The sequence below is a fragment of the Galeopterus variegatus genome, unplaced genomic scaffold (assembly GCF_000696425.1).
Source record: "Galeopterus variegatus unplaced genomic scaffold, G_variegatus-3.0.2 Scaffold8312, whole genome shotgun sequence".
Taxonomy (NCBI): Eukaryota; Metazoa; Chordata; class Mammalia; order Dermoptera; family Cynocephalidae; genus Galeopterus; species Galeopterus variegatus.
Window position 1 is genome coordinate 12624 of NW_007734423.1, and position 24356 is coordinate 36979.

A 24356-nucleotide genomic window follows, 5' to 3' on the forward strand; every position below is an offset into this window, starting at 1 on the left:
ACCCTCGGTGTTGCACCCATACCTCACTCAGCCAGTGAGCGGCCGGTCTGTATGTGGGATCTGAACCTTCGGCGGGAGCGCCTCCGCACTCCCAAGTGGCGCACTGTAGCAGTACGCCACCGGGCCGGCCCCCTACTTAGTAAATTCTAAGCATGAGACTCAACTGCTGGTTTACTAGCCTTAATTTTCTTGAAGTGGTCAATTTACTTTCCTAGAAAATATTGCTTTGCCCAAAGTGTTGAGCAAGATTGAGGAGGAAGTCATAATTCTTCTTTAAGACATCTCACACATCCTTATATTTTTTAAAGCTTTACGTTTTTTTCCTTTGGCAGGTTGTTTTCATTGCATATGAGTATGTAGTCTTCTTCCTGATGTTTGTTTCTACTCAGGCAGGCTCAGGTTCAGGGTGATGGTTCTGTGTACTCTTTGTTACCAGCAAAAGGCCTGACTTGAATGTTTCCATTTTTGTTCGGTCTCTAGGTAAAGACCAGCGCAGTAAGGTGATCCTGCAACCTCTTCTAGTCACGGGTGTCCCCTGGCTTACTAACATTGGATTTCTTACTCTATTTTTCTGATTCTTGAGATGCTATCTCAGAGTTTTTCTTGGGTTCTCAATGTACTGCATGTTCCCAGAGTTAACAAAGATTTATTTTACACAGCCTACATAATAGTGGTCTTGTTGAAAAGTTTGACAAAGGCCTTGTCAGCAACTATAGCTGTAGTATCACGTTCTTTGTCTAACTATATTTTTTTTGGACCAAATTAATAGGAGGAACTGGATTTCTTTAAACAATTCTAAGAAAGCCTTTTAGAACAGTCATGATTCTACATGACCAAATCCTGCTCCCTATGTGAAAAGGTGGATTCCTGTCAAATGAAGAACTATGACCTGCTTTGAGAAGTTATTTTTAGAAATCTTTTTAATAATTTGTTGCATTCAAGTTGTGTTTTCACTGAGCTTTGAGATAGATGTCCAAGAACTATAACTTTGCAGGCTATATTGGGAGCAGTTCCTAAATGTTGTATGGCAGAAAAGGCCAGTCAGAACCCAAAGGCATCTTCAACTTTTAGCTCCACAGGCTTTAATTTTTCCTTGGATATCCAGGAAACATCACAGACCTAAAAAAGATCGGACTACACTCTTCCTTTGAGACCACTTGTTTTTTGTCCATGTTAAAATCAGCTTACCTGGGAGATTTGTGGGTTTCTGATTTGTCTGGATTGCATATAGTCTTTGCTCTGTGTAAAATTGTTCAGGCTGAACATTCTTTCTAATATATCTTCTCATAAAATACCTCATTATGAAGACTCTGTGGGTGCCCTTTGCATTTAGAATCAAAAGTGCTTTTTATTATCTGATGAATTAATAAAGATTTCTAACCACATTTCCTCTGGAGGAAAAGCCCTGACATGTTTGTTCAAAATGAAAATGGCTCCTGTGTTTGGGAATGCATTTCCAAATCAAATAAACTGCTTTCAATATTAAAAGCAAAGAAGTAAGTTAAATGTAACAGTGGTATTCTCCAGGTTATACAGATGGGTGACAAATCTGGTAAACTAAATCACAGGATTCTCCATCTTGTGGGCAGAGTGCCTTTCATCAAAGCATAAACTGGTCTTTAAAAGTTGGGCTCCCTGCATCTTCAGTCAGATTGTCTGTCTTGTAGCTAGTTTATTTATGTAGGCTCCCTTTCTGCTCTCCATAATAATTTAATTCCTATCCAGAAGGCTGCAGAATGTGGAGAATAACTCAAGTTTAGAGCATTCCTTGGCTTTTGAGCTGTAGATGTTGGTGCCAGCTCTGTGTCTGTGCATGTGCAACATTGCCCTCTGGAGGCAGAGATGTGACTCAATTTCTCATGATCACTTGGAACCTTGTGCAAAACAAATATCCAAAAGATAAATTTTCAAGTTACTGTGGGGCATGATGACTTGGAGGCCACGAATTAGAACCTTCCTACAGCACATGGTATTTGTGGCATCTGGATATATTTTCAGCCTCTCCTGATCCACCACACTGACCATATATGTTCAAGAGACATGGTCAAGGCTCAGTGTTAGAAAAGTGCATGAATGTGAATCTGTGGTTAAAATAAACACCCTTCCCACAAATTAACCTATTTTGGATTTAAACTTATGCTACTTAATGGACGTATAGAAGACTATTATTAGAGTGCAAGTCTCCTTCCCTAATTAACTCTAAGAATAAGTTGACATTTCAAAAAATAAGTGAAAAAAATATTCTAAAGTGCTAAAGGAATAAAAATCAAATGGGATTTTAATAAAATGTGTATGGTGGATGCCACATGTTATTTTCAGGATGTGAAGGGTGTTTAGAAAAAAAATAAAAATAAATAGTCTTTGATTCCCCTTTCTTAGGATGTTTTAATGAGTTTGGCCAAAGCTGTTGCCAATGCTGCTGCCATGTTGGTACTAAAGGCGAAGAACGTTGCCCAAGTGGCTGAAGACACCGTCCTACAGAACAGGGTGATCGCTGCTGCCACCCAGTGTGCCCTTTCCACCTCCCAGCTGGTGGCATGTGCCAAGGTGAGCCAGCTGGCCACCCAGCCCTTTCTACAAAGTGTCACGTGCTCTTATATGCCTTCAGGCATTTGGGGAAGCAGGGCAGAATTTGTTAAAATGGAGACTTAGAGCTTGCTTCTGATGTCATTTTCTTAGGAGATATGATAGGATTTTAGCATAAGCTGCCTAATTCTGCCCTAATCATTTGTTCCTTGCCCAAGTCCTCAGGCAATTGCTATTTTTCTCTAATCCATTTCTATATGCAAATTGCTATGTCTCCTCAATGGATCTTATTTACACCTGCACAAAGTTTTTGCATAGTGGGGTACGACTTTATAAATGAGTTCCAGAATAATCCACAGAGTTTATGGGGGCCCTTTCTATACTGCACAGTGTCTGAGTGAGGATGTCATTTGTTACCAGGGTGTACACACTCTGTGTGTCATATATCACCTCATTAAGTCTCCCTAACAATCCTGCAAATTAAGCACCATTATCCCTAGTTTACTGAGAAGGAAACTGAGGCCCTTAAATGTTAGTGAGTAGCTTAGTGCCACAGAAGTAGTAAGTGGCAGAACTGTGGTTATAACTCGGGTCTTTCCAACCCCAAGTACCCTTTCTATTCCACCACGTGTGTCTTCATGATGATGCATCAGAAGACAGGAAATGTTTGTTTCTGGACTTGCTGATGTATCACGTTGTGTAAATCTGTGATCTGGCTCTGCCTGGCATCTCATGTCCTATGGTAGGGTTTGCAGCATCAATTGGAGGTGTCCTTGGTGGTCTCTTGCTTTCTTTGTCTGCCTTGCTAGGATCTACACATAGCTGACAGCCCTGCCCCCCTTTCTTTAAAGTACAGTGAGGCAGAATTCCAGATGTCTCTGGAAAAAGAAGTACAATTCTTTTCAGGAATCATCTTATCCCAGCTCACAAGACTCACTTCAGAGGATCCCCAAAAGAAGGTGGTATACTTGGCAAATATCAGAAATTTCTCTCTATGGAAGTAATCACTAGTATGAATTGTCGTACATGACTAATGCAGATATAAATGAGCGGGACATCTAAAATCACAAAGAACGTAAAATAGTGAAGTATGAGAAACCTCAGCAATGGTTTAGTTACATCTCTAGTCCTGTATGTAAGGAACTGAGGCCCTGAGCATGAAGGGACTTGATGGCAATGCTGGGCACACTGGGGACCAGGAATCATCTGCAGTGCCCAAACCCGCTCCTGTGTCACTTCAGGTGGTGAGCCCCACCATCAGCTCCCCCGTGTGCCAGGAACAGCTGATTGAAGCGGGGAAGCTGGTGGACCGCTCGGTGGAGAACTGCGTCCGTGCCTGCCAGGCAGCCACTGATGACAGCGAGCTCCTGAAGCAGGTCAGCGCAGCGGCCAGCGTGGTCAGCCAGGCCCTGCACGATCTCCTGCAGCACGTGCGACAATTTGCCAGCCGAGGCGAGCCCATCGGCCGCTACGACCAGGCCACTGACACCATCATGTGTGTCACTGAGAGCATCTTCAGCTCCATGGGCGACGCTGGTGAGGCACTGGGTGGTGAGCGGGTGGTTGGGGTTCCCTGACAGTGGTGATCACCCTTAGGAAAGGGGAAAGCAGCCTGGGTGACTCCAGGGCAAGTGCTCATCAGCCTGTCAAAGACTTCCTCACTGAGGCTCAGAGAAAGATAAAGGACTCTTCATGTGCTCTTCCACAGCCACACTTAAATACCTCGGCAAAGTTAACCAGGTTTTTATTATAATTTAGAATCACAGTCAACCCCTTTTGTTCTAAGAATGCACATGTCAGATATGGTATGGTAAAGTTGGAGCAGCCACAGAAGGAAACAGGAACAAGGCTCTGGATGAAGTTTATTGAACTTATGAATTACCTAGAGGAGGTCTTTGCATGCCACACAGGGTCACAGGAGAAAACACCAGGGTGGTCAGGAATGAGGGGAAGGTCCAGACCTCAGCCTTTATTGACAAATCCTGGGGAAATGCAAGTCAGGGCGGGGTGAACAGTTTTGTATTGGCTAGTTTAAGTAATTTTGGCATGCTATGAGTTGTAGTGGTGGTCACCTCTGTAACTTACAGTTTTACCTGGTGCCTGGCCCTGGATTGATTCAGGCAGAGGAAATTGCCTTCTGGGTGTCTGAGCCAGATAAAGAAGGCATGGCTCTGAGTTTGCTAGTTTGCATATCAAAGGTGTGCTCCTAGTGGGGCCTTTTGCTGTTGCTAGGAATTGGCTAATTCCAGGAGAGGCAGTCTCTCCCCAGCAGAAAGGTTTTTTAAGATGTCAAAACATAATATACAGTAAATTTAAAAATATATGAAATATACCTTTTCGACCTGTTAATTGAAAAGTAAGTTTCTCTGGACCCATTGCATCACTATGCCATCTAAATCCCCAGAATTGACCACTTACTTACCAGCATCTGTTTTATCTGTCCAGAAACATCTGTGTAAGAGGGAGAGAGTGTCATCGTCTTTATTTTTGTATAAATGCAGTTGTATTATGTATACTATTTTACAACCTTTTCCACTTCATATATGTTAGAAACTTTTTCCATGTCAACCTACACGTTTTTTTTAATGGCACCGTAGTGTTCTGTTTTTTTGGAGGCATAATTTACTTAACCAATTATCTTTTAATGGACATGTAGGTGGTTTCCAAGTTTTTTTGTTTTGCTTTTACAGAAATGATACCACGATAAGAATTCTTGTAAAAATATTTTAGTTTAGTTTGGGGGGTACGTATGTAGGGTGAAATTGCATCAGTGAAATTGTTGGGCCAATAGGTATGTACATTTTTTATTTTAAACATGTTTATGGAATTTCTCTCTAGAAAGGATCCACAATTTGCAGCCCTACCAGTAGATTGTAAGAGGTCCATTTTCTATTTTCTTGCCAGCACAGAACAATACTTTTTAACAAGTATTTTTTTAAGAAACATTATCTTGTGCTCTTTCTTCTATGTCCTTAAATGATTTAACAAGATAGGAATGTTCCACATATTTGGATTTGTTTTGTTTTGTTTTTGAAAACAATCCTTTTACTTTAGAATACTTTTAGATTTACGATAAAGTTGCAGAGATAATACGGAGACTTCCCAAATACCTTTCTCAGTTTCCCCCATTTTTAACATCATTCCTAATGCGTGGCACATTTTGTGAAAACTAGGTTAGCATAGGTACATTACTGTTAACCAAACTACAGACGTTATTCGGATGTCATCAGTTTTTCCATTGATGTCCTTTTGCTGTCCCAGAATCCAATACAAGATACCACAATGAATTTAGCACATCTCTATTTGTGTAAAAGCTTTTCTCTTACCCCCTTAATGTTACAGTGCTCCAGCTTGCTTCTCAAATGACCTTTGGGAGAGAAAGAAATCTCTTATATTTGAGTCATTTTATTTAATGTTACCCTTCCCACTTCCAAATGGAAGTTGAGATAGACTTTAGTAAAGTCACAGGCACAATAAGACCAAACAGTAATACAAGATCAAAGCCAGTGCTGGGAAGAAAAGGGTGAGCAAAGGGAAAATTGATTGGGAATTGACAGAGAAAACAAGGCACATGTGAGCATTTGAGCATGAAACTGGGGTCCGTGCTTCCTATTAGAGCCAAATGGCACAAATATAGTGAATTCTGTGATATTACTCATCTGGTGTTAGGTAGCATGCAAATCCAAAATTTTAAAATTTTTTCTATGCCTATTAAAGAGTTTATTATAGGGGCTTTTATGTAGGCAGCTTTCAAAGTGAAGTAAACATTATTTTCTAAATAAGCATTTCCAAAGTAAATCCACATAATTTTGTTCCCTGCTTTCTCTTTACAGAGGTCTCCTCTTTGGCTACTTGGATCATGTTTATCCCTCATAGTTCAAGGTTAAACTTGGATGTGTTTGGGGGGTACCTTCCTGGCAGCCCCAGGGAATATTTTCAGTTCTGCATCTCATTCGGGTACATTGCTTAGGAGTGGAGCTTGGAGGTTCAATTCTCTCTGTCCTGCTTGCCAGAGGATTAGAGACCAGACTGAACTGGCTCCCGAGGTTTTGCAGACCTTTGGAAAGCAGACAAACGGACTGCATCCTCTGTCCTGTCCCCTAGGTGAGATGGTACGTCAGGCCCGGGTCCTGGCCCAGGCTACTTCAGACCTCGTCAATGCCATGAGGTCAGATGCAGAAGCTGAAATCGACATGGAGAATTCAAAGAAGCTCCTGGCGGCAGCAAAACTCTTGGCTGACTCCACTGCTCGCATGGTGGAAGCTGCGAAGGTATCATGTGGGGTTTGGTTATTTGAAAGTGAGCACTAGCAAGTGTTAGGATTTGGAAGATGCCTTCAAGAGAGAGGATGGTCAGCTGAGAGTGCTTTATTGTTTTTTAAAAAACTATATGGCTTTGTAACATTTAACTTTGTTCAGGCGGCTAAGGTCATTGAACATCTGAATGAAACTCTTCATAGGTGTGGTGCTGACTCAGCTGTACACAGCAGAGGACCCTGCTTAGTGAGCGCTCTCATTCCATCAGGTCATCCCATTGCCTATGAACATCTGAATGAAACTCTTCATAGGTTTGGTGCTGACTCAGCCGTACACAGCAGAGGACCCTGCTTAGTGAGCGCTCTCATTCCATCAGGTCATCCCATTGCCTACATTGAAAGTGGAGGTTAATTTCAACTTGAGATTTTTCAACAGTAAATTCAGCTATACCTGTTTTCTTCCTGCAGCCCTAATGTTATGTCCTCATTTGACTTCTCAACTAAACTCCTGTTAAGATTTTACATAGTAGAGTGTTTCCCACTTCACTGTTCTTCAAATCCCAGGAGCAATTTTAAATATTATATAGGGATTTGAATAAAGAGTTAAGTTAGCTTTGTGCTTTTTGACAGCTGTGCTATATGGCATGATACTTCTAAAAGCCAACGACTCTTAACCAGGAGTCTGTTTCAGAGCCTCCTGTGAAATATTAAAATGTACAAGCCTCACCTCCACCACAAAGATCCTGATTCACAAGGTCACTGGTGGGACTGTTCTATGGGATATTCTGATGCATACCTCTAGGGGAGAACTGTTTTAAATGGGTAGGGCTATATTTTTCTGGTTTTTAAATTATGCATCTAGCACATCTTTCTTGTACAATTAATAGAAAATGCAGATAAGTGTAAAAAAGGAAATAAAAGTCACCTTCAACTTCCTGCCCCTAAGATAAAATTCTAAATGTATTTCTGTGCCCAGAAGATTCATTAAATGCCTCTCCACCTTGTCCTATCTTCCTGGTCTCCAGCGAAGTAGTAGAGAATCTCAACCAAGTATTTGAATTACTTCGCTTACAATGTACTGTGACATGCAGTGAACCACTTAGAGGACCTTTGCTGTCTGAACTCCCCATCGTGTTACCTAAGGGACTGATTGTTCAGAGATGCCTCAAGGCTGGGGTGAAGGGGAGCATCAAGGAGAGGACAGGTTCTGAACTTCCTCTGTGCCCTGATCCCTGTTTCAGCCAAGAAGCTGTGCTCTTAACCACCCTCTTTTAGCAAAAATACATGTATTAGAGTTTTGTATAGTGGTTGTTTTAAGGCTTTACTAGTTTCCTTTTTTTTTTTTCTTTTTCCCTTCTAAGTTTACATACAACTATTTCACGCAAACCTTCATGTTCACAGCAAATTACTTGCTAGACTGGAAAGAACCATAGGGAAAATCTAGTTAACTGCTTATTTTACAAATGAGAAAATTAAAACTCAAAAAGATTGATCCAGGACCAATATACACATTTGTTTTTTGATGTAACTGTTCATGAGGCCAATTCACTGAATTTACCGAGTTACCAAAAACTTGTTTCTTCTAAGTATTTATGTAATTTTTGGTTATTTATATGAGATGGGACAATGTTAAGTGTTTTTGTAAATTCTTTTAACTTTTAATTAAAAGTTGTCACTTTGTGACAGTATTTTAATTTGCCTAATTTGTTGAAAGCTAAAGAACATGTGATGGTTAGACTTCCAAAGAATGTATTTAATGTGTAGATAAAAATATATTTCATAATCAGTAACTAAGATTTCAGGCCAAGATTAGTACACCATATCTGATACACATTATAAAAAAAGATATTGCTGTGGAAGGATCCAAAGTATCTTCATGAATATGGAGTACAGAAATGTTGGTCCCCAGGTGCTTAAAATATAAAATTAAGGTTGATTTTTCACTTGAGGCATAAATAAAGGAGTGACTCAAAAAATACCCAGTGCCCAGGAAAAATAAAGTGACTTTTTAAAATAAACTTGGAAAAGAATACAAAAGCAACCCAAACAATCCTTTCACATGTGAAATGCAGAAGTAAGATATTTTTAATTGCTAGAAACACAAAATCAAGACTATAAAAGTGGTTAAGTCTGGAATGAAAAGGAGATTCTATTCAAGAGGATTGCCAAAATAATTATGTCACAGATGTCAAAACTGTTCTGTCAAGTATGAATTGCTATAACTTTTATATACAGTTAAAAGAAATAGTTTTTTGTAAATTGGTAAATTTGGCAAATGAGTCATTTGGAAAACCTGGACATTGAGAAAATTGATTTTCGATAAATCAGCATGCTGCTCTCTGCTGCCTTTCCTACCTCAAGAGTGAATATAATTGCCCTAAAGTGTTCATGGAAAGAAACCCGTTGTTTTGTACATCAAGCACAGGTTGCAAAACATCCAGGCCCTGTAGGAAAAATCTTGATTGCTGCTTTTATTGCTGGATGTGTTTTGAGTCTGTTGAATTATTGTGGAGTACAATTGTGTCCTCTCCCTCCATTACCTTTAGCCTTCCCTTTAGAATCCCACCCATCTAAATAAAATCCTCTTAGATTTCTGAGACACTTTCAACTAAAGCAACATAGCAAAAGGGTCATGGAGCTAAACAAGGGAAGTGTGGTGATAGGTGAACATGACGCCTACCTCTTTTTCTGCCAGGTTAAAGATGTCAGGTTTCTCTCATTAACTCAGTACAGTTGGGTACCAGCTCTACTTTGCTATAATTTCCAACTCAGGCTCTCTAGGAATGTGATTTCTAGGCATGCTCTTTAACAACATTTCCTTACAGTCTTTTTGGATGGCATTCCCATGTGGCCTCTCCTCCCCACCTCCCCCTACCCTGCCCCCTACTTCCTTCCCTCCACCCATGTGTTTATTTTAGCATCTTAGCCTTTCTCATTTACCCGTGTTGCAGAGTGTCTCAGCAGTGACATGAAGAGGTATATATCATTACTGTGTCTTAAAATGAAATTCTGAGAGAGGGTGAGAGGGGAGATTGATCTTAACATCTTTTAACCCATGGGTTTCTGACCACAGATTAATTTGTACGGATGACAAAGGCTATACGCTCAAGGGTTTAATTATTGCCATTGAATTTCTTACTGTTTAGCCATGCAGTTTTGAAACATCCCCTGGTAGATAATTTTTGTTACAAGAGAAAATTACTTTATCATAAAAATACTGCTTGCAGCATTTAGCTTTCCTTCCAAATACTTTCTTATGTTAGGAAAAAGTAATATTGAAGGCATGGATTCAGTGACAATCATGCTGCCCCCTGGATCACTTGAAATCTTTATTTTCACTTTGGCAGGGGGCTGCAGCCAACCCAGAGAATGAGGACCAACAGCAAAGGCTGAGAGAAGCTGCAGAAGGTCTCCGAGTAGCAACCAATGCCGCTGCCCAGAATGCTATTAAGAAAAAAATTGTCAACCGACTGGAGGTCAGGAAAGAGGCTGGCTTTGTAGGATGCCCATTTTAGGTTGCCAAGGGTTATTTAAAAAAACAGTTGAATTAACAAAGTGATGCCCATATAAAGAAAGCCAAATCAAGGTTAACAACACTGATGGTTTAGGTACTCTAAAGGCATTGACACAATTTGAAAAATTGCTTCAGTTCATGGCTTCAGAAAGCTAAAATCCTGTCTGAGTTTAACATTCAGGAATAGAATGCAGACAGTTTTCAAGAAGAACCAGGATCTTTTTTTCCCTGGCATTAAAGGGTGTACACATCTAGGAAGTATCTCTCTCTGAAAATGTTTATATTTCGTGGGAGGCAATGACTTTTTCAGGGCTTCCCATAGGATATGGGGACTTGGGAAGACTGGAGATGGGGGTCAGGCTTGGGTGGAGAGGTATGGAAGGAAATGAGCAGAAATATTTTTGTCATTTTTTGGAATATTTATTTTGACAAAAGAGTTGAAAATAGGAATAGGCACAAACTATGTAAGGAAACAGTTTCTCTCCTGAATGTACACAGGAGACACGCTAAAATTTGAGGGGTTGGAGGCCAAGAACTTGTCTGTCTAATGGGGAATCCTCCCAAATGCAGTCTGCTATATTCTGGAAGAAAAATTATCCTTGCAGTTCTTGGAAGGAGACGAGAGAATAAAGGCAATTAATTGCCCTGGTGGGAAGGCCTCTGCATTTCTGAACCAAGGCTTCCGAGTGTTGTGAGAGGAAAGTCACGGGCACCGGCAGTTGAGCTTGACACAGACAGCAGCCTGTGCCGCTTGTGGGATTTCTCTTTGTTCCTGAAACATTCAGACATGGTGCTGCTTATCAGTGCCATCATGGAATTGTCTCGTGTCTTTTTGAAGAAGACAAATGAACATCAGAACCTGAGCTTTCAGGCATGCCTGTCTTTATCCCTTGTCTCAGGGAATGTAAACCCAAGGAAGACAGCAAGCCTTGTGAGGTCAAGATCAGAATGGGTTTTTAAAAGGCGGAGTTTGTCCTCAGAGTTCCCTTCGAGCAGCAAACCCTTTTGTGGAAATGACATGTAGCATGTGCATGTGTGTATGTTGGCAAACGCAAACCCTGACTGGAAATGACATGTAGCATGTGCATGTGTGTATGTTGGCACACGCAAACCCTGACTGGTGCCTCTCCATCTCCTCTGCAGGTAGCAGCCAAGCAGGCTGCGGCAGCAGCCACACAGACCATTGCCGCCTCCCAAAATGCAGCGGTTTCCAACAAGAACCCTGCAGCCCAGCAGCAGCTCGTCCAGAGCTGCAAGGTGAGGTTCCGGTGCACACAGGGCTAGGTCTGCTGTGCATGACCCTGATAGCATTAGAACACCAAGTGCCCCGGTAACTCAGTTAAGACAGATTACCCAGGCCCCTAATCCAGTTTGCTTCAGCTCCCATGTTCCAGGTGTACACACATCTGCTTTTTGTCCATTAAGTGAATGGCCTGTGTTTGGAGCAGGGAAGGATGCACGGTTGTTTCCAGCATTGCCTTTGTCTGCATTTCCTTTTCTTTTGGAGAGACTAAATCAAAGGGGATCCATGAAAACACCATTTTGGGGCTCTGAAATAAGTAATGGAGGCTGATTTCTGCAGTGGCTCTCTTTGAGAGGCGGGCCTTCACATTCAGTCTTTACTCATCCTAGCAGGGTTCACTTCCTCCTCTCTACTCATTTCCCCTTGAGGATTTATTTCTTTGTGTCTGGCCTCTGTGACTTTGGTCTTTGGTGCTTTTATTGTTGCCCATTAGTCTCTGTCCTTCCAAGGCTGGGCCTTGATGCTCTTTTGAGGCCAGCATACTGCAAAGGGCGCAGTAGACATCTCTGCTGCCTTCTCTCGGGGCCCAGGGAGGCAGTTCCTCCAGGACACCTCTGAACAGTGTCAGGTGGGCAGTATGTGTGACTGGAGTCTCCTGAACGTGTCTGCGGTTAGCAGTGGAGCTGGGTGGGTAGGTGTATCTCATTGTGCCTGGGTTATGAAAGTTAACTGTACAATCTCTCCTCCTTCAAGTCTCCTCTGTAAAATAATGATTCACGTATGAGGGGTGTTGCTGCTTCTACTTAATGGCAGCTTTACTTCTAAGGGGGAACCTGCTGGAGCTCTCTCTTCCTGATTCCAGTTCTCCAAGGCCAGGCCTCTGTTGTGGACTGAATGTGCTGTAGGAGGAAAAGCCTAAGTGATGCAAGGTCCCATGCCCACTGTCCTTGGGTACTCTGCAGGTAGAAAAGGAGTTTTGCTGAGAGTGAGGCTCCTGCTGGGCGTGGGGAGTTTGTTTCCTGTTGGGGCAGCAGGGGTGGAATAATGGCATTTCCCCTTCTTAGGGAGCACATCTTACTCGTGTCCAGGGAAATGCCGCAGGATGAGCTGCTGTCCTCTCTTTTGCAAAGATACTGGAGATCATAGGTCTCTTGAGTGTCACTGCCAGGAAATGAGAGTATTACTATTTACCAGGCTGAGGTGGAGAGGGCAAAGTAGACCAAATTACTAGAACCAGCAGACCTAAAGGGCTGGGGGAAAATTCCATGGAAATATTTTTTTTAACCCTTGCTGGAACAGGAAAAAATGTGTTACCAGGCCAAGATGCCCTAGGGATCTTTATCAGCAACGATAGCAATGGTGCTGTGACTCCTGACAGCTTTGTTAATTGGGGGGTGTGGACCAAGAGGGGAGTGTGGAAGGGACACAGAAGGTAAAGGGCTCATCTCCTGAGGCACCATGAGAGACAGTTACTTGACAGCAGTCCTGCCTCACAGAATGCTGCTCCTCTCTCCCTTACCCTAGGCTTTGGGTTTTCCAGTTTGAGAAATAAGAAGTGCTACTTAGAGAAAGGGGGGGCTGTTACAACATGAAACCTGCTGCACAAAATGCATACCCGCTAGGTAAGAGATCAGAACACTTAAATATGCGGTTAGCTGAGCATTTCTCTCACTTTCTTCTGGTCATGGGACCATACGAGTTCAGTTTCTCCACCTATGAATTGTGTAGGTTCTAAGTTTGCAACTCCTATGAGCCAGGATGATGTGAGTTGCAATTAGGAATATTCTTTCAAGGCCTCCTGATAGAGAATCATCTTCTGCAGAATGTATTGAGAACTTTGGGATCACAGGATAGAGTGTGTGGGGGAGAAGACCCAAAGAATGAGGTTCAGTGTCTGTAAGGACCCAGATGGCTAAACGTGCTACATAAATCTAAGGACTTCCTGGAACTGGCACCCCCTGGAGTGGATGGCACAGACAGAAAACATATCACTCAGATCATTTTCTAACCTCTTTTATTAATTCCACCATTCTAACTATGCTCAGTGTTTATTCCATTGCTTCCTGTAGGCAGTGGCTGACCACATCCCTCAGCTGGTCCAGGGGGTGCGAGGGAGCCAAGCTCAAGCAGAAGACCTCAGTGCCCAGCTGGCGCTCATCATCTCCAGCCAGAATTTCCTCCAGGTAACGCAGAAGCACTCACCTGGGTCTTACTCAGAGTCCCCAACCAGACAGGGACTTAACAAATTCCACAGCCTCAGCTAAGTCTGCACAGTCATCAGGCCTCGAAGACCTCCTCTTTACATTTTCAGTTGCAAGAGAGGTAGGTTTAGCTTAGCAAAGCAGAATGCTAGTAGGCGGGCAAACTGCCTGGGGGAAACAGTACATGATCCATTTTTCTCAGGAGCATCATATTTATTTCTTCTCTAAGAGAAAAATCATTAAGTGGCAAGTTGTGATGAACAGCCTAGGACTACGTATTGCTGTAGTTTCCTAGTTTGCAGAGTGCCCAGTGCTATTGTTCATGGACTGGGTAGAAAGAAGTGCTAAGCCCATCTGGTCCAAAGATATGATCATAGTTTGTGGCAATTGTATAATTAGTCAGTACCGTCCATCTTGGGGCAGGGGTGCGCAGGGCCAGATTTATTTTAAGGAAAGTCTAGTAAAATGAGAATACAAAGTTGTGGCAAAACTCCCTTTTACATACTTCTTGTATTCAAGTCTCTCTACTTTATGGGTACTTTTTCTCCACTCGTATCTCATAAACAGTTGATATGATTAGGCAGTTCCATTCCTTATCCCTTTCCAGTTCAACTGATAGTTGCAGGAGCCAGTCTTACATCTATTTGGTTAATTTTTCAAGTACTGTAACTCCGTCATGCATAGATAAAACATGAAAGTTTTGATGTATTTTTTCACCTTGTAACTTACATGCACACAGACTCAGGAATTTAAATAGGAATTTGTTATATATAGACCCTTTGCATTTTTCATGTATATCGTGAGCCTTTATGATTTTGAATAATCCTCTGTTATATGGTTGTACTCTGCATTTAAATATTCTCCCATTGGGCCAGCCCGGTGGTGCACTCGGTAGAGTGCGGCGCTTGGGAGCACGGCAGCGCTCCCGCCGAGGGTTCGGATCCCATATAGAGACCGGTCCACTCACTGGTTGAGCGCGGTGCGGGCACGACACCGAGGGTTGCGATCCCGTTGCCGGTCGCGGTACAGGCGCGACACTGAGGGTTGCAATCCTGTTACCGGTCACGAAAAAAGACAAAAAGGAAAAAATAAAAATATAAATAAATAAATAAATATTCTCCCATCACTGGACATACAGTTTTTTCAATTTTTTGCCATCATACAGCCTGTGATTTATTTTTTAAAAACTTTGCTCAAATCTTTGTTTCCCTCTTGAATTATTTCCTCAGGGTAAATTCCTAGAAATAGGATTGCAAGTAGCTTATTTTTCTCTTTGGGATACTGAGAATTATGACTTGTACAAGGCATTTCTTTTTGCCTTTGGGCAGTTAGAGAGCCTGGAGCTGGCCGTGTGCACTGTCCCCACCCTTGCAGGATCATGGGGTGTTATGATAGATCCTAGTACCACTCTGTCCCCTCCTTGTTTTCCCTTTTACTTTCGTTCTTTTAACTTTACTGTTGTAGACACTAGATCTTTGCTAGAAAAAGGCAAGATTAATAAAAATAGAAGTTGAACTGTCAGATCAAAAAGTTTGTTCATTTAAAATTTTCTTCATATATGTTGTAAAATTTCCCTTCCAGAAAGATGAAGAAATCTAAATTTACAACTAGCAGTATATGGAGTATACTTTTTTTTTTTTTTTTGTATACTTTTTTAAACATCTTATGTAAGATGGAGAATTAAGCATTTTTTTAAAAAAATGTTTTTGCCAATTTGCTCTGTAAAATTCTTACTTGATTTTGTAATTCCTTGATTTGGAGTATACTTTTTTAAACATCTTATGTAAGATGGAGAATTAAGCATTTTTTTTAAAAAATGTTTTTGCCAATTTGCTCTGTAAAATTCTTACTTGATTTTGTAATTCCTTGATTTTTACAATGTTAAACATTTTTTGTGTTTGCGTTATTTGTTTTTATATGAAATTGTCTATTCATGGTTTTGTACACACGTTTTTTCTTATAAATACTCATTAATTTTTTAAATATTAAAAATATTAACTTTTGTCTTTAGTATTTATGATCTGGCACTGAAATTGCTAGAACTTTTCTAAGAGCAGTTTTATGACATATATATTAAAATCCTTAAAAGTATGTATATTCTGTGATCCAGAAATTCTACTTTTAAAAATTTATACAAAGAATATTATGTGTACAAATATTTGGCTTCAGAGGTGTTTATCATACCATTGTTTATTACATTGCAAAAATAGAAACATGAAAAACAATAGGGAATTGAGAAATTTTAACAGATGTATACATTGGAATACTATATAGCTATTAAACAGGTAGAATATGTGAAATAAGGAAGATTGTAAAATAGAACAAATAGTATGATCTTATTTTTGAAAATACATGTACACATACCCAGACATCCATGCATAGTGAAATTATTTTGATTTGTGAGATGTGAAGTTATTTTATTTGTTTTATTTACCTTCATTTTTCTTTTTTATCAGAACATAATTGATTGTACATATCTGTGGGGTACAGCATTGAATACCAATACCTGTGTGCAATATGTGATACTCAGTCTGTTGGGTGTACTTGAGACTCAGAATAAAGAGCTATTCCAAGAAACACAAAGAAACCTATTTAATAAGGAATTCTCTTTGAAATCTGTTTTAAGTGAGAATTTTGAGCCACTGTTCTAATTTGGGGAACTCGCTGGTGTCTACTACTCCTTTTTCTGAGAGCACAGTAAATTCTGGCTGATAGGAGGCATTGCTGTTTGGTCTCTCCTCTCTGCCTCTTGCTGCCCCAGAACCGTCTTATTTTCTGCTCCTCACTCTACAGCCTGGAAGCAAAATGGTGTCCTCTGCCAAAGCTGCAGTGCCCACCGTGAGTGACCAGGCCGCGGCCATGCAGCTGAGCCAGTGCGCCAAGAACCTGGCCACCAGCCTGGCGGAGCTGCGCACCGCCTCACAGAAGGCAAGTGCAGCCCTGTCACAGTGGTAGCTGGTCAGGAGTGGAGCTTTTCATTCTGTGCTGCTGGTGTGGCATAGGTGCTACCTGGGGCCTGAACACTGCTGGATATGACAGAGTTTGCATGACCTTTAAAGATGCCCCTGCAGATTGGCTTTTACCGCCTGGAGCCACTATCTCCCAGACGTGGTTATCATCTCCGCTTACAGAGGAGTTGTGTTGGGCTATCTGAGGTTGTGTGCCTCCTCCCCCTCCTCCCACATCCTGGGATGAGCAGTGGTCCACGTTCCAGTCTTGGGGAGACTGGCAGTCGTCAGTGTCTTGGTGCCAGGCAAATTGTGGGCCAAAGTAAGTGATCTATATTTCCCAGGTATCATCTTGTGAACTTAATAACAAGTTATTTAGGCAGAAAAATCTATTTTAGGGGGTTATCTTGACTATCTTTTTTTCCCTGAAAAGTTTTCACATTTTACATGGAAGCATTCTTTTTTAACAAAGTCCTCAATAGAACAGAATTAGAAATAAATGAATTTCTGTCTCTGGAACTCATTAATTACTGAAGGACCTCATTACTACTTTGAAGTGGCATTAGCATAAAGTTCTAGCATGAATCATTTCTCCTCATTGTAGCAATCCCTTTATAGAAACAAGCAGCTCATAAATTGGTAAGGGAAGAAGGTAGATGCTGACTTGCATTCTTAATAAGAGCAGTGTACAACATTGCCAAAGAAAAATATCCAGAGCTGTAGGTTATATCCAATAAAAAAGTATTGTGAGCTGTGATTCTCAAAGAGAGGTCCTGGGACTGTCTGTACTGGAATCACCTTGGAAGCTTATTAGAATGCAGGTTCCTGGGCCTTGCCTCTGAGCAACCAAATCAGAATCTCTGGTCTTAGAACCTGAACATCTGTAATTTAACAGGTTTCCTCAGTGCGTCTTAGACACACACTAACATCAAACATTTGCTCTGGAGCAGTGGACTTCCACTGGGTGCAGGAAGACACTGTGAGAGCTTGTAAATATCTTCTTAATGTAGCGTAAAGGTTGAGTGCAGGCTATGGAGTCAGACTTCCTGCATTCGAATTCTGGTCCGGCCACTGACTAATTTTGTGACGTGGACACGTTAGTAATCTCTCTGTGCCTCAGTTTCCTCACCTAGTAATGCTGGCACATAGAAATCAGTTAATTAGTATTTACTGCTCCTGTTGTTACTATTAGCTAAAAAAGGAAAGAAATTAAGATTTACCTATTTATAATCAATAGGTACTGATTAATAATTACATGTGTATATAATTTATTAATGTGTGTATTGGCAGCATGCTGTCAAAACATTTGGAGACCAGTATTTTAAATGACCAACAGAGTGAAGTTGTTTTCTTAAAACAAATTACTAAAGACAAAACTTTTATAATCTTCAGTATGGAAAGATAGTGATTTATAAACTAGAAATTTGTAAAGGTAGACTTGCCCCCAGAGTCTTGGGTTTTCTCATTCATTCATTCATTCATTCACCGCATACTTCCCAAGCTTCTACGTACACACATACTATGATAGGTGTCCTATCTCTAGCACCCAGGCACAGTGAATAAAGGATCCTCTAAATGTGACATGCAGATGCATTTTAGATAAAAATAGCTTCAAGGAAACTAAGTATATTAAGTTATGAGACATTGATTATTTAGGGAAGTTAAGACTAAGGTTCTGACTGAGGATGATTTTGCTTTCTTAAGAAATACATACTTAGTACCCTTGCCTTCTCTTTCTTAAGAAATACATACTTAGACATACTTAGTACCCTTGCCTTCTACTGCTAGATTTAGAGTGTCATTGGGTACATCCAGACAGACATTTCGTGTGTTGCAAAGTATGGGGATACTTTTCCCAGGCAAACTATGTACACATACTGTCAACTCTGTTGACAGGCCCACGAAGCCTGTGGTCCTATGGAAATTGATTCAGCTCTGAACACTGTGCAGACACTTAAGAATGAACTGCAGGATGCCAAGATGGCTGCGGTGGAGAGTCAGCTGAAACCGCTTCCTGGGGAAACGGTAAGCTGTCAGAGCCAGCTGGGGCGTGGGTTCCACCTCTTGTTATGATCATGTTGAGTCATTTTTAGAAGCTGGTATGCCTAGATTTCAAGCATTTTTAATGCAAAGCCCTAGAATAGCCACCTTTCTTTAGAACTGTATTCTAAAGATAGAGATGTGTGTAAAGATAGAGATGGCCCTCTGGTGATGGTTCAGTGTGCGCTTTCCTGGGGTTTGGCTGAGGATGAACAGGCATCTGTTAGTATGTATCCCTCTATTTCATAAATAAAACAAATGCTAATGTTACGCAAAAGATGATCAAGAGTCGTGATGTATAAAACATTTACTTTTTTAATGTAAGATGCTGGGATGGACAACAGCAAAAATACTTAATGCAATAAAGCCACAATTGCAAGTGGACTGGTGGCACCAGAGATCTAATTTGATCATCATATGATGCCACTTTGATGCTTATGTCAGGGTTTTCTTGGCTAAAATTTTACCAATCCTCCTTATTTGTGTACTTGCTTTCCCAAATTACTGAGCATTGCTAATAAAATATCACTATTTACTGAGCACCTGTGAAGCACTGTACCTACACACACAGTGTAGTTTATCCTGATAGAAAACTTAATAAGCGAGTTTTATTCACCCTGTTTAGAAGTTTAGAAAACACCAGTGCAGAGGTTGTCAGTGTTCTGCCCAATGTTATGTGCCGGTCAGTGGCAGAACCAGGGTTTGAATCCAGACGTTCAGGACTTCAGAACCCATGCTCTTGGTGACCCATGTTGAGTACTTCTCTTACCTACTGCTGCTCTTTGAATGAACTGAAGACTTTCAGAATATAGAGGGACTTCAGGAACACCTTATGTACCTTTAAACAATGCCTTGTACATAGGAAGCACTCAAAAAGAATTCGTTAAATCAAGTTACCCCTAACTAGGAAGATGAGGAAACTCAGGCTCAGAGAGGTTAAGTCACATAACTAAGGTCACCCAGCCACTGACAGAGTTTGGGCTAGCAGCTTTGCCATGTGGTCCAGGTGTCTCTTTGCAAACTCCTATACTCTGGGGAGCCCAGGAGAGGCTGGCATGACATGAATTCTACCTTTTCATAAGACAACTGGTCAGTTAGAATACAAGAAATACCCCGTAATTTTTAAAGAAATTGTATGTCCTAAAGAATGTGTAGACTGTGTTATAATTTATACTCTGGGGAGCCCAGGAGAGGCTGGCATGACATGAATTCTACCTTTTCATAAGACAACTGGTCAGTTAGAATACAAAAAATACCCCGTAATTTTTAAAGAAATTGTATGTCCTAAAGAATGTGTAGACTGTGTTATAATGTTAGCTATACTGGACCAGGCTCTGTTTTTTATTTGAAGGCGCTGCCTCTCTTGAGAAACATGTTGCAGAGTTAAAAATGCATTTGTTCTCTGATGCCCTTTTTGCACAACTTGTCGTGCACATAGAAATCCTCTTCCAAAGTGTCCTCATCCAGTTATCAAATAATTCACCATACCCTCAGCCTTTACTGACTTTGTTCTCTGGGTTTTTTATTCAGTTGACAAAGAAAGATGACATGCTGTTCGTGGGAAGCCAGCACGTTGCCCGTTTTCAGAATCTCATTTACCTCTCCAAACCACTATTTCTATTGCATTTCCCTTCCGTTGGAACTCCTCAAAGTATAATGATCAAATTGAACAATGTTAATGGTCCCTCATGCCAGGAAGGTGGTGCAGCTGGATGTCTGCCCACTTCCTGCCAAGGCATAATTAATTCCTGCTATGGATTTGTTGCAGACTTTCTAAATTAGCTTCTAAAGGCATAATGCTAATAGCTACCATTTGTTAAGAACCCACATTAATTCCCTGAAAACCTTCTGAGCAAGGTATTATGATCTCCTCAGGAAACATAGGCACAGAGAGGTTCTGTAACTTACCTAATCTCACACAGCTAGTCACTGGTGGGAAGGGGCAGGGGTGAGCACCCAGGTTTGCTTATTCTACTGCACGGGCCATTTCTCCCATATCCCCCTGCTGCTGGTTAGCACCCTTGCTGTATTAGGTGAGAAAGAGCTAAGACTCAAGGTTTGATCTGCATTATTTTTCTAAATCATGCTAAGACTTCAGTGGATGTTTCTTTTCTTCTAAGTTCTCTTCCTCCTTTGAATATTCTCACAGCTGGAAAAATGTGCCCAGGACTTGGGCAGCACATCTAAAGCAGTGGGTTCTTCCATGGCACAGCTCCTGACCTGTGCTGCTCAAGGCAACGAGCACTACACAGGTGAGACTCTCATGCCCCGCGATGCCATGTGGCCAGCTGCAAGCCACTTGGCGAGAGTGGGGTGGGGGTTGGGGGAGTTCATGGATTTCACAATAAACCTGACTTTCCCCCCCCCCAGCAGTTCACCGCATATTTTTTCAAGCACTTTCCACTTGCTTGTTACTGGGCTTAATACTAAACATACAAAGACTAGTAGGATGCCCCCAACCTATTTGTGGGTCACTCCTATCAGACTGTAAACAAATAGTAATTATAGACTTCTAGGACTATCTGTGACTCCTGAAATCCCACAAAAGTTAAAGGAATAAAAAAGGTCAAAGAGAACAAAAGATGACAACAAATGGGATGTCAACAGAGTTTTCGAAGATGGCAGGAGACAGGTGGTAGTAACTGATAGAGCCAAATGAACAGAAACCCGAGGGTCTGCAGGGGCAGGGGAGCCAACAAGAAGCAAGCTGATTCATGCTGCCAAACCTTGGGCGTGAAAGGGGATTGAGCATTGGCCACGCCAGGTGCCCCTGAAGGCAGGAGACTCTTTAAACAGGAGTCTGTATAAGGAACAGATTGTGTAATTATCAACTCTAAGAAAAGCAGGAAGTTATATTAAAAAGGAAATGTTATCATAGTAGGAAGTCTACATATATCTAAAGTTTAAAACCAGGAAGTTTCAGTATAAGCACATTACTTAAAAATATGAAATATTGGAAGAAAGCTTAAAGAACTTGAGTGGCTCCAGGCATGGGAATCAGGTGGGGAAGAGTGGGTTACCGGTTATTGCTTTTGTTATAGGGTAGTACTGCTTGACCTTTTTTTGTAATACGTACTATTATTGAAGTATGACATACCTACGGAAGATAGCACAAGTCCTAAGTGGATACCTTCACGAATTATCACAATCAGTGCCCTAAGGAGGCCACCACCAAGATCAAGAAATAGAACATTTCTGGCATCCCAGGTGTGGCCTTGTGCCACCTCCCAATGGCTGTTATGGTAGTACTGCTTGACCTTTTTTTGTAATACGTACTATTATTGAAGTATGACATACCTACGGAAGATAGCCCAAGTCCTAAGTGGATACCTTCACGAATTATCACAATCAATGCCCTAAGGAGGCCACCACCAAATCAAGAAATAGAACATTTCTGGCATCCCAGGTGTGGCCTTGTGCCACCTCCCAATGGCTGTATCCTCTCTCCTTTCCCAGAGGTAGACACCCATGACTTACATTAATTTTGCCTGATTTTGAACTATGAACAAATGGACTCATACAATATGTGTTCCTTTGTGTCTAGCTTCTTTTGCTCAGCGTTCTGTTTGTGCGACTCATTGACGTTGCTTTCTATAGTATTTTATCATATGAATATACCTGTCATTATTCTTTATACTGTTGATGGGTATTTGGGTTGTTTCAAAAAACACTGCTATGAAAAATTCTAGGACATGTTGTTCAGTGAACATAAGTAAGTATTTTCTAAATACATAGGAGTGGGATTGCTGGGTCAGAGGCTGGGCATGTATTCAGTGCATTCCTTTCAGCAGTGTATGAAAATTCCAGTTCTGCAGCCTTGTCACCACTTTGTATTGTCTATCTTTTAATTTTAGCCCTTCTGATGAGTGTGTAGTAGTATCACATTATTGTTTTAATTTGCATTTCCCTGATGAACACTGTGATTGCGGACTTTTTCATATGTTTATTGGTCACTTTGTGAAGTATGTGTGTCTTGTTCATTTTTGAAAACTTGGGTTATCTATCTTTTCCTTATTTGTAGGAATCTTTGTCACTTATATGTATTTCTTGTATCTTGTGGCTTCCTTTTTATGCTCTTAAATATGTTTTTTGGTGAACAAAAGTTTTTTTAATATATATTTTAATAGAGCCCAGTTTACAGTTCTTTTCCTTTATGGTTAGTATTTTTTGTTTCCTATTTAAAAATGTTTGCCTATCCAAGATCACGAAGATAATCTCCTCTGTCATATTCTAGAACTTTATTGTTCTACTTTGTATATTTAGAATGCCAATCCATCTAGACTTGAGTTTTGTATGTACAATAGGGTTCCAGTTTAATTATTTTTCTACATGGATGTCCATCTGAGCCAGCACCACTGATTGAAAGGACTGTCCTTTCCCCAGTAGTCTTTAGAGCCACTTTGTTGTAAAGGAAGTGAATGTATATGCATGGGTCGATCTGTGGCATTTCTGTCCTTCTACATTAATGTAATCGCCTATTCTTATTAGTACCACATTTTCCTAGTTACTGTAGTTTTATCCTAAGGCTTAATGCAAATCTTCCTTTGTTGATCTTCTTCAAGTTAGTGTTGACTGTTCTTGGCTCTTTGCATTTCCACATAAATTCAAGAATCAGTCTGTCAATTTCTACAAACAAACCCACTTTAAAAAAAAATTGGGATTACATTGGATCGATTTAAGGAGAATTGACATCTTTACATTATTGTGACTGCCAGTCTGTGAATGTGCTATGTCCATTCATTTAGATCTTCCTTTCCCTCAATACAGTTTTATAGTTTCTGCATAGAAGACTTTTTTGGCTGTGTGCATGATATATCTTTTCCCATCCTTTTACTTTAAGTTTTTCTGCATGCTTACATGTCATGTGTATCTTGTGAGCTTGTAGTCGTTCTTTAGGGGGAGGAGGGATTGTTTGTTAGTGTAGTAATCTTTTTCTTTCAATTGGAGTATTTTTTCTATTTGTATATAATGTAATTACTGATGTGTTGGCATTTGAATCTGTCATCTTACTATTTGTTTTCTATGTGTCCTACCTATGGTAGTTTCCTTTTTCTCTTTTCATGCCTTCTTTCACATTCTTTCCATTTGTTAAATTCTGTTTCCTATCCCTTGATTAGCTAATTAGTTGTACATTCATTTACTGTTCTCTGATTTTTTTAAAGTCTGATGTAAGTTATTTTGTTTACCTCTTCTTGGACAGTGCAAGAATCTCAGGGCACTTTACCTTCTCTCTACTCATTTGTTGCTATGTGTTTTAATTCCATACGTATTTTAATCTCCTCAATACAGTCTCAGTATTGTTTTATACAGTCAGTATTCGTTTAGATTTACCACCATATTTATTCTTTACATTGCTCTTCATTCCTTCTGCATTTCCACGTACTTCCATCTGGAATCATTTCTCTTCTACCTGAAGAACTCCCTTCACTGGGAACAAATTCTCTGTTTTTGTTTGTCTAAAAATGCCTTTGTGGCCTTTATTTTTGGTGGATAATTTCACTTATTGTAAAATTTTAGGTTGGCAGTTATTTTCTTCCAGCACTTCGAAGATGCTATTCCATTGCCTTCTGGTTTCCTTTATTTCTGTTGTGAAGTCACCTGTAAAGGTAATGTGGTTTTATTTTTCCCT

At 40.7% G+C, this 24356-nt stretch overlaps 1 protein-coding gene across 1 annotated transcript in view; it reads left to right on the plus strand.

The window, feature by feature from the left end:
• Positions 1 to 24356, plus strand: part of LOC103608330 (talin-2) — a gene marked incomplete at its 3' end in the record, with an annotated part of 81330 nt that overhangs the window by 2880 nt on the left and 54094 nt on the right. Inside the window, exons 3-11 of the mRNA XM_008592779.1 lie at positions 2380 to 2547; positions 3768 to 4062; positions 6631 to 6797; positions 10129 to 10257; positions 11439 to 11552; positions 13608 to 13721; positions 16533 to 16667; positions 18584 to 18712; positions 20877 to 20979. Coding sequence (XP_008591001.1) covers positions 2380 to 2547; positions 3768 to 4062; positions 6631 to 6797; positions 10129 to 10257; positions 11439 to 11552; positions 13608 to 13721; positions 16533 to 16667; positions 18584 to 18712; positions 20877 to 20979 — 1354 coding nt within the window. The remainder of the gene's footprint in view (positions 1 to 2379; positions 2548 to 3767; positions 4063 to 6630; positions 6798 to 10128; positions 10258 to 11438; positions 11553 to 13607; positions 13722 to 16532; positions 16668 to 18583; positions 18713 to 20876; positions 20980 to 24356) is intronic.